General features: G+C 33.8%; 1 protein-coding gene across 2 annotated transcripts in view; it reads left to right on the top strand.

Annotated features, from left to right (window-relative positions):
• The first annotated feature begins 5457 nt into the window (after window positions 1-5457).
• The window catches only part of ADGRL4 (adhesion G protein-coupled receptor L4), a 121916-nt gene continuing 114361 nt past the window's right edge, over window positions 5458-13012 (top strand). For both annotated transcript variants that reach the window (XR_013520532.1, XM_009001541.5), the window contains exons 1-2: window positions 5458-5556; window positions 6937-7086. Coding sequence is in view for 1 of the 2 variants with exons in the window: in XM_009001541.5 (XP_008999789.1) it covers window positions 5535-5556; window positions 6937-7086 (172 nt within the window). In the remaining variant the exon portion in view is untranslated. The remainder of the gene's footprint in view (window positions 5557-6936; window positions 7087-13012) is intronic.

Here is a 13012-nt window from a genome sequence, read left to right as displayed (position 1 = left end):
AAGATTTAATTTTCCTAATAAAAATTGAGCAGTTGTGGAGAATTGTAAAAAGACAAAATAAATGAGTGATTGAAGAACACAAATGTAGATGAAATGTAATGTAAAGTACAATGTATTGCAAACCTAAAGAAATAATTTAAATTACTTGTACATCCTGAGGGATTCTGTAACCTCTCAGGTTATTATTTTGGACAACTCAATGAAGGAGAGCAATCAGCTATGAATAAATCAATGTTACAAAATGTTGAAAGCATAGCTAAAAAAAAAGAACAGTATTAAGAGGTGATTTTTCACCTGGTTTCTGTTTTAGGAGTGCTGCCCTTTTAGAAAATGAGGTGAGCTTGATAATTTTATAACACAGAAATGTCCAAAGAAAAATAAGTTAATGAAATAATTTACAAGTCAGTTAAAATGCAAACAATTAGCATAGATGCAGGTGTTTTTATTTTTTCCTCTTCACATCAATACCTGCCTCAGAAGAAACTTTGTTCCTAGATGTGGGTACTAGTTTACAAATCTTTATGAAGAGGAACTCTAGGAGAGAAAAACCATACAAAACAGAGACATTTGTAAATGTGTTAAGCAGAATAATGGAAAGATTTAATGATTTTTCTGAAGGTCACAAAACAATTGAATGACCAGGCTGGGAAGGAACTTGGGGCTCCTCCCTTCCAGTCAACACTTTGAAAATTACCAGATGCTTTTTGCACCCCCTTCCACTGAAAAAAATTAGCAGCAGAAAATCTAGTCAAATGTTCCTGTTCATAGTCTTAGAACCCAATTTTTAAAATGCTTTTGGGTACCAACTTGAGTTTCATAATTAGATGATGAACTGATAAAGTGCATAAGTGAAAATGTGTATGAAACCATTATAATCTATTTTTTATAAAAACATAGATTTAATATAGATTAGAAAGACACAAGTTCCTAGATAGCCAGCTTTCCACACTAGCTTCTCTATGCCAACTGGTTAAAATCTCAGTTTAGCACTAGACCAAAAAAAAAAAAAAGAAAAAGGAAAAAAAAGAAACAACTTATTTCTCCTACTGTTTTAGACCTACTAATAATTTTTTAAATAACTATGTTTTGCTGGCTTTTTAAAAAATTAAATGCAAAAAATTGACCTTTGTTATATTCCAATGATGTAAAATACATCTGAAAAATCTAAAAGACCTCTGAGGCAAACAGTTTCCAGATAGTCTCCAAAAATACAAATGTGCATTTTTTTTTTAGACAGTCTCTCACTCTGTCACCAGGCTGGAGTGCAGTGGCATGATCTCGGCTCACTGCAACCTCTGCCCTCCTGGTTCAAGTGATTCGCCTGACTCAGCCTTCCAAGTAGCTAGGACTACAGGCATGCATCACCATGCTCAGCTAATTTTTTTATTTTTAGTTGAGACAGGGTTTCACCATGTTCACCAGGATAGTCTCGATTTCTTGACCTTGTGATCTGCCTGCATCGGCCTCCCAAAGTGCTGGAATTACAGGTATGAGCCACTGTACCCAGCTACAAATGTGCGTTTTTGACAAATTTCATTATGCACTGTTCTAGAAATTCTTAATTTATTCAATCAATCAGCACATTTTAAAATTCCATAGCTATCACATTCAGGACTGAATGAGGTGTCATGGAGCAAAACAAAACAGAAAGCCAAAAAACAGAAACTCTTTTCCTGGCCTTTGAGAGTTCTAAGAGATGAAGTTCAGAACCATTAACAGACAAGTCCACTTTGGAAACTTCAGCCCTTCTCCTTTCGTGGGCATTCCTCTCTACTCTTCCACCTTGCTAAAGCTTTCCTTAATTTCAACATTGAGTATGTTTTAGTCATATTACTCTTTCCTACTTCATATGTAACTTAATTTTCTTTCTTTTTTATTTTTTACCTTTCTATAGCACTTGTGCCAACTGTACATTGTTAATGTTGGTTTTGACTAAAAGAAACTCAATATTTTTAGGTGAGAAACTGCAGTAAATTGTTGTCCTAATGAGGGTACTATGGGAATAAGGAAAATATGTAGTAATGTGGAATTACCTTAATAAACAAATTGGTGGCAAAAGTTCAGTAAGTTGAAAAAGTCAAATGATGGGTAAGTTATGACTAATACTGAGAGATATATTTACAGCATGACAAACACTTGGAGTCTAATAGCATTATTGATGTCTAGATGAGGAACCACACACTGGAACAAAGGCCTCAGAAAGCGAATCCAGAGATGGCATTAGCTTCCTAGTGCCAGTCATCCTGGGCGGAATAAATACACTTTTGGAGAAGGCTTTTATGTCAACTACACACTAATTTCTTATATTTAAATGTGTTTAGTGTTAAAGGTATGGATGTCTGATTATTTTTACATGCATAGGAATGACCTTAGCAGCTCACTATCATGTGGCAGGGCAAATACTGTTACTTTCATTTAACAGTAGGTGAAATGATCCCCAACAGGGTTAAATACTCTACTCAAGATAAAAGCTAGAATTAAACCCAGGTCTTCAGAGTTAAATCTTTCCATTGCAAACTCCAACCTGTCCAAGAACTTTTCAAGGAAATCCTGTTTAATTTGGCACTTACGGACAAACCAAAGATAGTACTAATCATGGATCAGATAAGATCTTACATTGCAAGAGGGGTGTTCACACTAGCATATTCCATCAAAACCACAATCAGCTAGGTGGCTTAAAGTGACTTCACTTCCATGTTATGTTCAGACCAAAATCAAGCTCTAAGTGATGTATATCTTTCAAAGTTAAACATGCTGCAGTGATACCCAAGGGAAAATTGTTAAGAAAAGTTTAGCCTGATAGTTTAATATTCCTTTGAGAATGCTTTTTAAAAATATCCTTTTCTTTCTGGTAATCAAAACGTTTTTTGGATTGAAATTGCTAAATGTTTTTTGTAAGTTGTGCAAGACAATGAATCCAAAATTATACATTGATTTTCTATATTTTCCTTTAAAAATACAGACTCCTTCAAGCAATACATTTTTAAGTGATTTTATTTTTACAAAGAACAATATTAAAACTATAAGCATCATTAAGCACTTTATGCTCACCTTTACACTATCATTTTCTTGATGAGAACTATGAATACACTTTTGCCTTTTAATAAGAACACACATGCAAAAGAAAAAATAGAAAACTTTTGTTTTAGATTGAAGTGTTAATTCACTTTTGCTAATTTTAAAGCATGTCTAGAGAAAAGTGATATTTTTAAAGATTGGCCTGTATTTTATTATCATTAGGATAAAATTGAAGATGAAGCAAGTGTGGCAGATATATGGAGTAAATTATTTTTTAAAAATAAGTGCTGTGTTTCAGTTTATAGCTTATCTCAGAAAATAACCTATTTCTGTATTTATGCCTTTTGGAGTTTGTTTCTATGTATGTTCATTGAAACTCAACTTCATATAACTGGAGAAACTAGCTTCACATAAATAAATTCAGGTTGTTGGAATACTTCCAATTTTATATTACCAAACTGGCCTTACTCATTTTTCCTTTCAAAATTACTCCTCATCCTATCTTTTCTATCCTTGTGAATGGTTCCCACCTTCTCTCATTCATAGAACTAGAAAACTTGGTTCCAGCCATACCTCTCAATTTTACTGGGTCAAGAAGACATAACTTTGTCTTTATCTAATGCTTTCTGCAATCTGTCCCTATCGCTCCATCACAAATATGCCTACCCTTGTTCAGCCATTCATAATCTATTTCCTAAACTCTTCATAGGTTTATGCTTGCTTCCTTTCCTTTGGTATGCCCTTAAAATCCATCATTTGTATTTTTGCCAGTGATTCACTGAATTGCTTTTCAGTTGAAAAAAGAAAACAAACAAAAAATCTTTGAAAAAAAGTTATTAATAAAGTCCATAACTCCTTTTTATGGCATTTAGGATTTTTAAATCACCTTTTCAAACTCCCTAAATAACACTATCTGAAGACTCCTCATTCTTAGAACAGCCTCCTGAGTACAATGTCACTCTAGAATGAATAGAGAAAACATGGACTGTGAGCTTATAGTCTGGGTTTGAATCAAGGCCAGTCACTTAGACTAGATGTCTAAGAGCTGCTGTGGACTGAGCAAGTCACACAACACCTTTGTTCCTCATTTGCCTCATCTATTATGGTGCCACTCTTAGGAACTTTTGCCCACATTCACCTAGAAGGGGTGTGGGAAAATGCTATGGAGAGCCAATAAAATGTGTCAATACGTTAGCACTTGCGACTGCTGTGAATACATAAGTCGCTTTGTGGCATGTGATTGTGAATAGTTTTAGTTGTTGCCCCAGTAGTTCGTAAGCCCGTGGGTGTTCATCTTTCTGAGGTTGCTCTTAACACAACGTAAATTTGCACTAGTCACTTTTTAAACAGAATAGAAATGGAATGTGACAAAGGTGACCTATTGAAAGGTAAAATGGCTTGTGTTGATGGCAAAAATATTAAGATGTTAGTCATTTGCTTTCTTTAAATCAGCTTTATTTAAACTTACATATAATACAATTCATGTAACTTATTTACAATAAAATGTATCAAATTTAAGAATACAGTTGGATAAGTTATGACAAATGCATGCACTCACATAACCATCACCTCAATCAAGATATGGAATATTATCATCACCTCAAATTCCCCTTGTGCCTTTCGGCAGTCAGTTCCCCTTCTGCATCCCAACCTGGGCAACCATCGATCTATTTTCTGTCATGATACATTAGTTTTCCCTGCAGTTATTTTTAATTTTTTAAGCAACAATTGTTTCTATGTTTCAATGTGAACGATCTCTTTCTACATAATTGAGTTCTATATTAACATATACAAAGGGACATGATACACCAGTTGTTCTGCAGACGAAAAAAGGGGTACAGGTGAATTTTACCTGAAATTGAGTTGATAAGGGAAAAGTTGAAAAGTCACAATAGATTACATCCTTGTTTTACATGAGACAACCCTGAGTCCCAGCAAGATGAGGACTGAGCAGTGGTGTGCCACTTTGCATGGATTCAGGTCTCCTGATTGCTGCTTGACCCTTTGTTCTTTACGAAAAATTACTAGCGAGTAATTTTTTAAAATTTTTAAAAAATATGTATATATTTTTTAAAGGCTATGTCTTGAACTTTAGTTGTCAGAGAAAACCCCTACAACCTATTGAGTTTTGGATGCTCTCTCCGGAAGGGCTCTCCATGGGTCGCAGAGACCTTTACTTTTTAAATACTCACTCTTAGGGTGGCCCTCTGGGAGCTGCGCCTGAGTACAAGCGGATCCTCATCGGGGCTGTAACATCAGGGTCGGAGGTCACCAGGCAGGGAACCGAGCCCAAGTGGCGTGGGGAAAGGGGATGGAGGCCGGACGTGGCCAGCGGACTCGGGGCTTGACTCACACACTCACACAAAAGAGGCCGGAAAGTGTCCGGAGGAAGCCGACGCGTCGCGGAGGACGGATCCGGGACCCTGACGCGCCCGCCCCGCGGGGCTGTGTCCCGGGTCCACAGCCGCACTCACCCGCCGCGCTCTCCGCCACCGTCACCACCGCGGCCGCCGCCAATGAAACTCCTCCTGTTCCTAGGTGAGTGCTCAGCGCCCCTGGTCGCCGAGGTCCTCGGAGGGACCGATTCCTCAAAGGGGACGGGAATTTTTTAAGTGGTGGAGCTCATATGGCAAGTGGATTTGGCAAAATCTCTGAGGTGAATTAATTTAGTACTTCTCAGGATGTTTTTCTCCTTGACCTTTCAACTGTAGAGTTGAATATTCAAGGTCTAGGGACTCTTAACCTTTTTACTCCTCTTGAGGAAGTCTCTAACGTCCCCTTTCACCTGTCTTCTGCTCTGCCCCAAAGAAATTTGGGAAATCCAAATCATTAACACTTATGGGCGGCTTCCTGGCATTCTAAGGGAATTGCCGGCCGAGATTTGAGCTTCATTTTGACAATATTGTGCAGAAAGATAGTGAATGACATCTTTCAGCCAAGGTGAAATAACTTCGGCTTAGTCGGTATACATACGCTTATTTGCCACTAGGATTTAGAACTGAATACTTAAGAATCTCTTGGTAACTGGTTAGGACAACTTATGTTAGATGATTATTTTCAGAACAATGACCTCATATTTCATAGCTGTTGGTCCTCAAGACTCTTGAGAAGACCTGGAGAAAAAAAAAAACAATAAAAAAGGAACTTTTGAACTTTTCCTTGTCTTGTCCTATCAGTCTACAACATATGATTTCCAAGTGTATTTCAATAACTCTGATGTATAGTCTTGTTCTATGTTTTGTTTCAGTTTTGTTGGTCACATTTGTGTGTTTTACATTTCTGGAAGATCAATCTTTGACTATAATGCTGAGTTTGTTTTTGTTTTGTTTTTATGTTTCCCCTAATGGAAAAAAAAAGTGAAATACATTTTATTATGAATAAGACAAAATTGAAAACAATCATTAGAACACAGAAAAAAAACGGCAATTACATTTGTTCTCCTAGATAAGATGCCATCTTAAAATAACACAGATTTGAATTTGCAAAAACCCAAATACTCAATTTACCTACCTTTCTACACAGAATTCCTCCCAGAGGAGGGAAATTGCTTTACAATTAGGCAGTTCCCTTTCAAAGTATCTCACCTCAGAATGAAGGGTAACTCTGAATCAACATGCTACACTGATCTAGGAACACAGTTTTTATTATAAAGCTGAGTTGTTTATCACATTTTAGCTTTGTTGAGATTTACCTTATAAAGGTTGAAATTGAAAAAAAAAAGGCTTTATCTTAAAAGTAAGTTTTACTTACTTGCTTTTGTGCTGCTACTTTTAACAAAGTGCTTCCTTGGGAAAAATTTATAATCCACTTACCTAAATAGAAAGAAAGGAGAATTTATGTTTATTTTACTCTAATTCAGCAATAGGAAGATGTGTTTCTTTTACTTTTTGAAAAGGTGTATTTCTCTGTTTTATTTAGTGGTTTTTTCCACTTTGTTGAATTGTTCCCATACTCAAAATTGCGCCAAGACACCTTGTCACCGAAATGCAAAATGTGAAAAATACAATGGAAATGAAGCCTGCTATTGCAACATGGGATTTTCAGGAAACGGCATCACAGTTTGTGAAGGTAAACAAGCTTTATTACCTATTTTGGATTATATTGTAAGATGAAATTCTGACGTAAATGCTTTCTGTCCTCCAGGAACTAACTTGTTTTGTGTTATACTGTTACATTTCATGCTATTAGTAGCTAAACAGTAAATTTGACTTCCCATGTCAAAATTTATACCTGTTAATTGGTTTTAAACGACTTCATGTGGATATTATTGTTGGTGCAAATATTAAAGATTTCCCTTTAGCTCATGCCGGAAACCCAAGTGTAGAGGGCATAGTCAGCAGCTTTGGGAACAAAAGAGTTCATGAAGTTTAGGCTATACTGGTTGCCTTTATATACCGCCTTTACTCCTTGATAGATGATGCCAAGTATATTTGTATATGCCCAAGGTATTTGTATACTGATATGGTATATGATACTCATATAGAGGTGCTTCACTGCTTATATTTGGAGATTATATTAAGAGATTCATGGTTTTCTCATGCATATCGTGGCCTTGGGAAATGAAGAGAAAAAGAGAGGAAAGAGACTTGAAAAGACATCAACGTTTGAAAAAGTAGATTGTATTCATTAAGCTTTATGCTACTGCCCAGAGACAAACTGCCAGAAAGGATCCTTGTAGGGTACAGTTTAGCCCACTGATCAGCAGAACACCATCGGATAATCAAATTTAAAAAATTTCTTGTCTGTAGTTGACACCTTTACCCCTAATCCTCCATTCCCCCTAAGACACTCAATCTTTTAAAATTCATTTTCAGCAAAATCTAGTTTTAAGTGGATCCATAGACCAACATTCTGTGTAGGAGAGAGAGAGAAAAAAAGAAGTAGGTTATACAAATTAGTTTTAAAATATAATTACATGGCAAGTTCAAATTATAGCTGTGTGGTATTATGCACCTAAACGTATTTAAGATAACATGAACTTTTTCTAATTAAGCCAGGATATTGTATATTGTTAATATCGCATGTGTTTGCTTACAGCATAAACGAGTTGTATCTTGTGATTGAATTTGATAGCCTCTTTAAAAAGTTCAATATGCAGTGTATCGTAAAACCAAAACTCATCATAATTAGTTTAATGTTTAAAAAAATGTACAGCAAAGCTACAGTTCATTTAATGGTGCATTAAGTCAGGTGTTTTTGATTACATACACAGCCAAGATTTGTAATATACTATTTTACAAGAATTACAAAATTCTTCTCATAAATAATCTTTAAAATTTATTGTGTGTTTAATTGAATGGCGTTATAGCGAGTGGAAAGTTGAATGACCTTCAAAATACTGCATCTCACAAATTAGTGTGCTTTTTCACTAATCATTAGAAATTGTATGTGAGGACTTCATAATCAGCATTGCCTGTTTGTTATTTAGATACTCTTCAACTGTCATGCTTACCATCAGTAATGTCAATAATTTTTCATAATTTTGACCTTAAGCAACCAAACAGCTTATAGTCATGTTTTTAATGATTAAAAAAAAAAAAGGCAACACATCTTCCATTATCCAATGCAGTTGTTTTTCCCCTGCTGCCTAAGTCAATAACTAGCTAAAGAACAGAAAATATTTTCACTGGGAAAAAAACATTCTTTAAGACCTTTTGGCCTGCAAATTCTTTTCACACAGAACATAATTTATAATGGGAATTTTTCTTCTTAAGTTCATGTTAAACTTAAATTCCCTTTCTGTTTTAAAAAAAATACATATTTACTTATTTTGATGTTTATTATCTAAGATTTGTAATGTCTTCTTAAAACTGTTCAAACAGTGGTTTTTATCTTTTTCACCTTTTATTAATTCACTGACAGGTTTTGAACCTTTTTTTAGTCAGTATAGTTAATATACTCTTTAGAATTAAAGCACTGTATTCCCAACTGCTGAATAGTCTAGGTTATATTTTGAGTTTAAGATTGTTGTTGGCATTTTCATGACTAAAGAGATTCCCCACCTTTCCTGTCTTTCTCTAAGATTGGTATTAGGTGAAGATGAAATGACTGAACAGGAAATTAGCTGCAGAGGATGCCTACTTCTTGAGGAATAGAGATTCTTTTCTTTTTTGTGTCCTCAACATCGCAATTATCATAAAATTTGGCTCTCTCAGAGATACCAAAGGAACATTGATAGTAATTGTCCAACCTAACCAAACATATTAAAAGAGCATGTTTTGAACATGTAATTTATAATTTGTTTTACATGGTCCTAAAAAAATAAACTTTAATAGTAGTGAATGTTTAATTCAATCATTTTAAAATTTAACAGATATTTATTGAGCACTTTGATAATCATTAATATAACCACCACCATCATTAGAATAGCTATTATCTACCCTGTACTGAGTCCAGAAATTAATTAACAGAGACCTGGTTGTCAAACATATTATTAAGAGTATAAGCTGAGGAATCAGACAGACTTGCATTCAGATATTGGCTCCACCACTTGTTTGGTTGGTTGGCCCTTCCTAATTCATTTTCATTCTACCTAACAGTGTCATTTCCTAATACACACAATTTATCATGAAACTCAGCTACTTAATACCTGTCAGTGGCTCTTTTTTATCAACAGAAAAAAGTCTAGACCCTTAACATTTTGACTTAATTCCCACTGACTTCTCAGCAAATATGCCCTCTGATATATATCTGGCATGAAATTCTTGGAACTCCTTAAAAATATCATACATGTTCAACCTCCAGTTTTTTGTTAACTGCTGATCCTTTTTCATGACTTATCTTTGCCCCTTTGTAAATCTTGCTAAATCAAATGTATTCTTCAATCCACAACTTAAAGGTCACTCCCATCTGGAAAATTTTTCTATGTGATGTGTACATGCACATCAGTTAACAGAATGAGCTACACTGTCTAAACCATGTCTTACAAATAACTGCAATTTTAAGTATTTAATGAAGTGATCATTTCCATAATAGAAATGTAAACAGAAAAAAATCATGAACTATTCTTTGCATCACATTTCAGTATCAATATGGATAAAAATAGAAGATGAAGATACATATGTTGTACTGTGGATGATTTTTAAAAATACACCAGAATCAGTGCATTAATGAGTGTTGCCTACTTGTCATTCAATTAAATGTCCCTGTAAGGTTATTTAATTACAATGATGTGTGTGTGTTTATGTGTGTATGTGTGTGTATATATGTATATATATACATATGTGTGTGTACATATACAAACATATATACACACATATGTATATATAATATACATATACACACACATTATACACACACATACATATATATAAAGTGTGTGTATGTGTATTATAGTACACACATATGTGTGTATATATATGTGCATATATATATAATGTATTTTTTCTATCTTTATTGCCATTTTGAGATTTTGAGCATGGATTTAATGTTCAGAAACAGCTAAGAGAAACTTTTAGCCAAATCTGATGGGTAAAGGGAATAAGTAATGGCCAAAATAATATTTTAAAATGGTGTGTGGTTATAAAGTAATATATGGGGAACATTTTTTCATGAGTAACATGGAAACAATTTGAAAACTTTTGAGATGTGTTGAGCAATAGCAAGCTGACTGTAATAAATGTATAGACTTTCAAGTTGTTACTTCTCATTGGGATGCATATGTTTCATTATTGGTTTAAATATAAGTGAATTATTTTCATGCATTCATCTTATAAATATTTTAAGTGGAATTAACATTATGTGATGTTCTTCAGAATTACACTTCCAAAGGAAATTGCTAATGTTTCTAGCTCTAAAATAACAAAGATAAATCTAATATGTTATTGAAATAAATCCTAGAGGTAAACCAGCTTATTTAGAAAATATATTCATAATGCAATTATTAATGCAAACATTTTATAAAATAACCATTACAAAGCAGAAAAAAATCAAAATATGTTAGAGTGAAGAAGAGACAAAGCATTTTCCTCTATGAGAAAATATCATAATTACCTTGAAAAAAGAATAAGGCAAAATCATTTACTTATTTTAGCAATTACAGTATTCATCATATCCCCTTCATACCTGACATTTTCACAAAATGGTAGCCCTAAACAACTAGCATAACAACAGCATAATTTGCTTACCAAAAAAGGTTGTCTATCAGTTTATTTTTACCACATTCTAGTAAGTTAAATAGTCTGCTCATCAAAGTTAGTTTATTTATTCAGAGACAGTGTACTACACAAATAAGCAAAGTTGAACTTTACAATTGCCTTAAAATTGTATAAATAGGTAGCTTATGTAAAGTTACATACCCAGAATATACAGTGTATCAAAACTATCTGCTTCAGGTCCCTCTGGGGAAGCTATTTCTCACAGCAGCTTATAAATATTTTCCTTTTTTTTTGTCTTAAGACTTCAACTGGACATTTAAAAAATATTTGTTTTTAATTTTCATCACACATTATCAGCTCTCTGGTAGTTTATCTAAAACTTTTATTGTCCTTTTATGTTTATTACATGTTCATAGTATTGAAATTTAGGAGTAGCAAGTTGAGTTGAGTAGTACCTGGACCACCATTCTTAATCCATCCATCCTTCCCTTCCTCCCTCCTTTTCTTCCTTTCTTCCTTCCTTGCTTCCTTCCATTTCTTATTTTCTGTTTCCTATCTTCCTTCCACCCCCTCTTCCTTCCTTCTTTTCCTTCTTTCTCCCTTTCTTGTTTTTTTTTTTAATTGCAGTCCTCAGAAGGAGGTGGCTTCTGATTTTCAGGTAATATTTAAGGGCTATTTCAAAAATTGCAAGTATATATCTCACTAATATTATATGTACATTTTGCTTCATATACTAGATATGTTACTAAAAATCTTAGGGAATTTTTATATGTTGCAGAGGAACTTAAATGAATGCTACAGGAAACTTGAAAATGTATCAACTCAGATGTGCTACTGGAGAGTCACGTATCAAATTTCTTTAAAGAGAGGTTTATATTTCCTTGGGGATTCTATATTAAATAAGACATATAACCTCTTTAAGAAATTATAGTCTAAATTAACCCAGGGCTTACCTTTTAGGATTATGATTTCTGTAAACTTCATCCAAATAAATAAAATATCTTGCCAATTTCAGAAATCCTTTTCTTTGTACTAGAAATATGACCTCTTTATTCACAAGAAAGGGTCTACAGTACAGATATCTACCACAATAATTAGGTGGAACTTCCTCAAAAATATCCACTCCACAATATTACACATTCCCTCAATGTATAGAAAGAGGAAAATAAACCAATAAGCCATCACAACACTTTCTTTAGTTTAATATTTACTTTGAAAAGAGAAGGAAAGGGGCATGTGTGGTCTGAGTTTTGATATCAGTTCCACAGTTTTAAAACCAAAGACTTTGCTGATCTGGTTTATTAAGGTCAGTTTTGCAGACTTAAGTTTTAGGAATCATTATTCCACGTCATCTTGTTTCATGTTTATCTCACAGGATAATTACCAAGAATTAATGAGATACAACTAAGAAATTTCTTGAGATCTTAAAATAGGGTTTAATATGAACCTATGATTTGGAGTTTTCCAAGTAACCGATAATGAAACATAATGAAAATTTTTCTTCAAGTAAAAGTCTCATTAATTTTTAATCAGTATTATCTAGATGGATTCATTGAATATTTAGAACCAGAAAAGTAATATCAGTAACTAATAGCATGAAGAATGAAGCTGAAATAATAAAAATGAACACACAGCTTCTGGGTTCTAATTTCAAGAATAAAAAAGTTATGCAAAAAATTAATCTTAAATAAGACTTTGCACAATATATTTTCTACTTATGCACAAAACATACCTTCTGGGTTGGCATTTTAGAATGCTGACTTTTTTTTCCAAATTAAGAATACCATTTTCTGTTTATACTCCAGGCTGTACCATCAGTTTATATAGTAGATAGGTAGATAGATAGGTAGATAGATAGATAGATAAGTAGATAGATGTGCATCATATAGTGTGTGTTA

The sequence above is a fragment of the Callithrix jacchus genome, chromosome 7 (assembly GCF_049354715.1).
Source record: "Callithrix jacchus isolate 240 chromosome 7, calJac240_pri, whole genome shotgun sequence".
Lineage (NCBI taxonomy): Eukaryota > Metazoa > Chordata > Mammalia > Primates > Cebidae > Callithrix > Callithrix jacchus.
The sequence above is the reverse complement of the archived record's forward strand: the minus strand, read 5'-3'. Positions and strand labels throughout refer to the sequence as shown.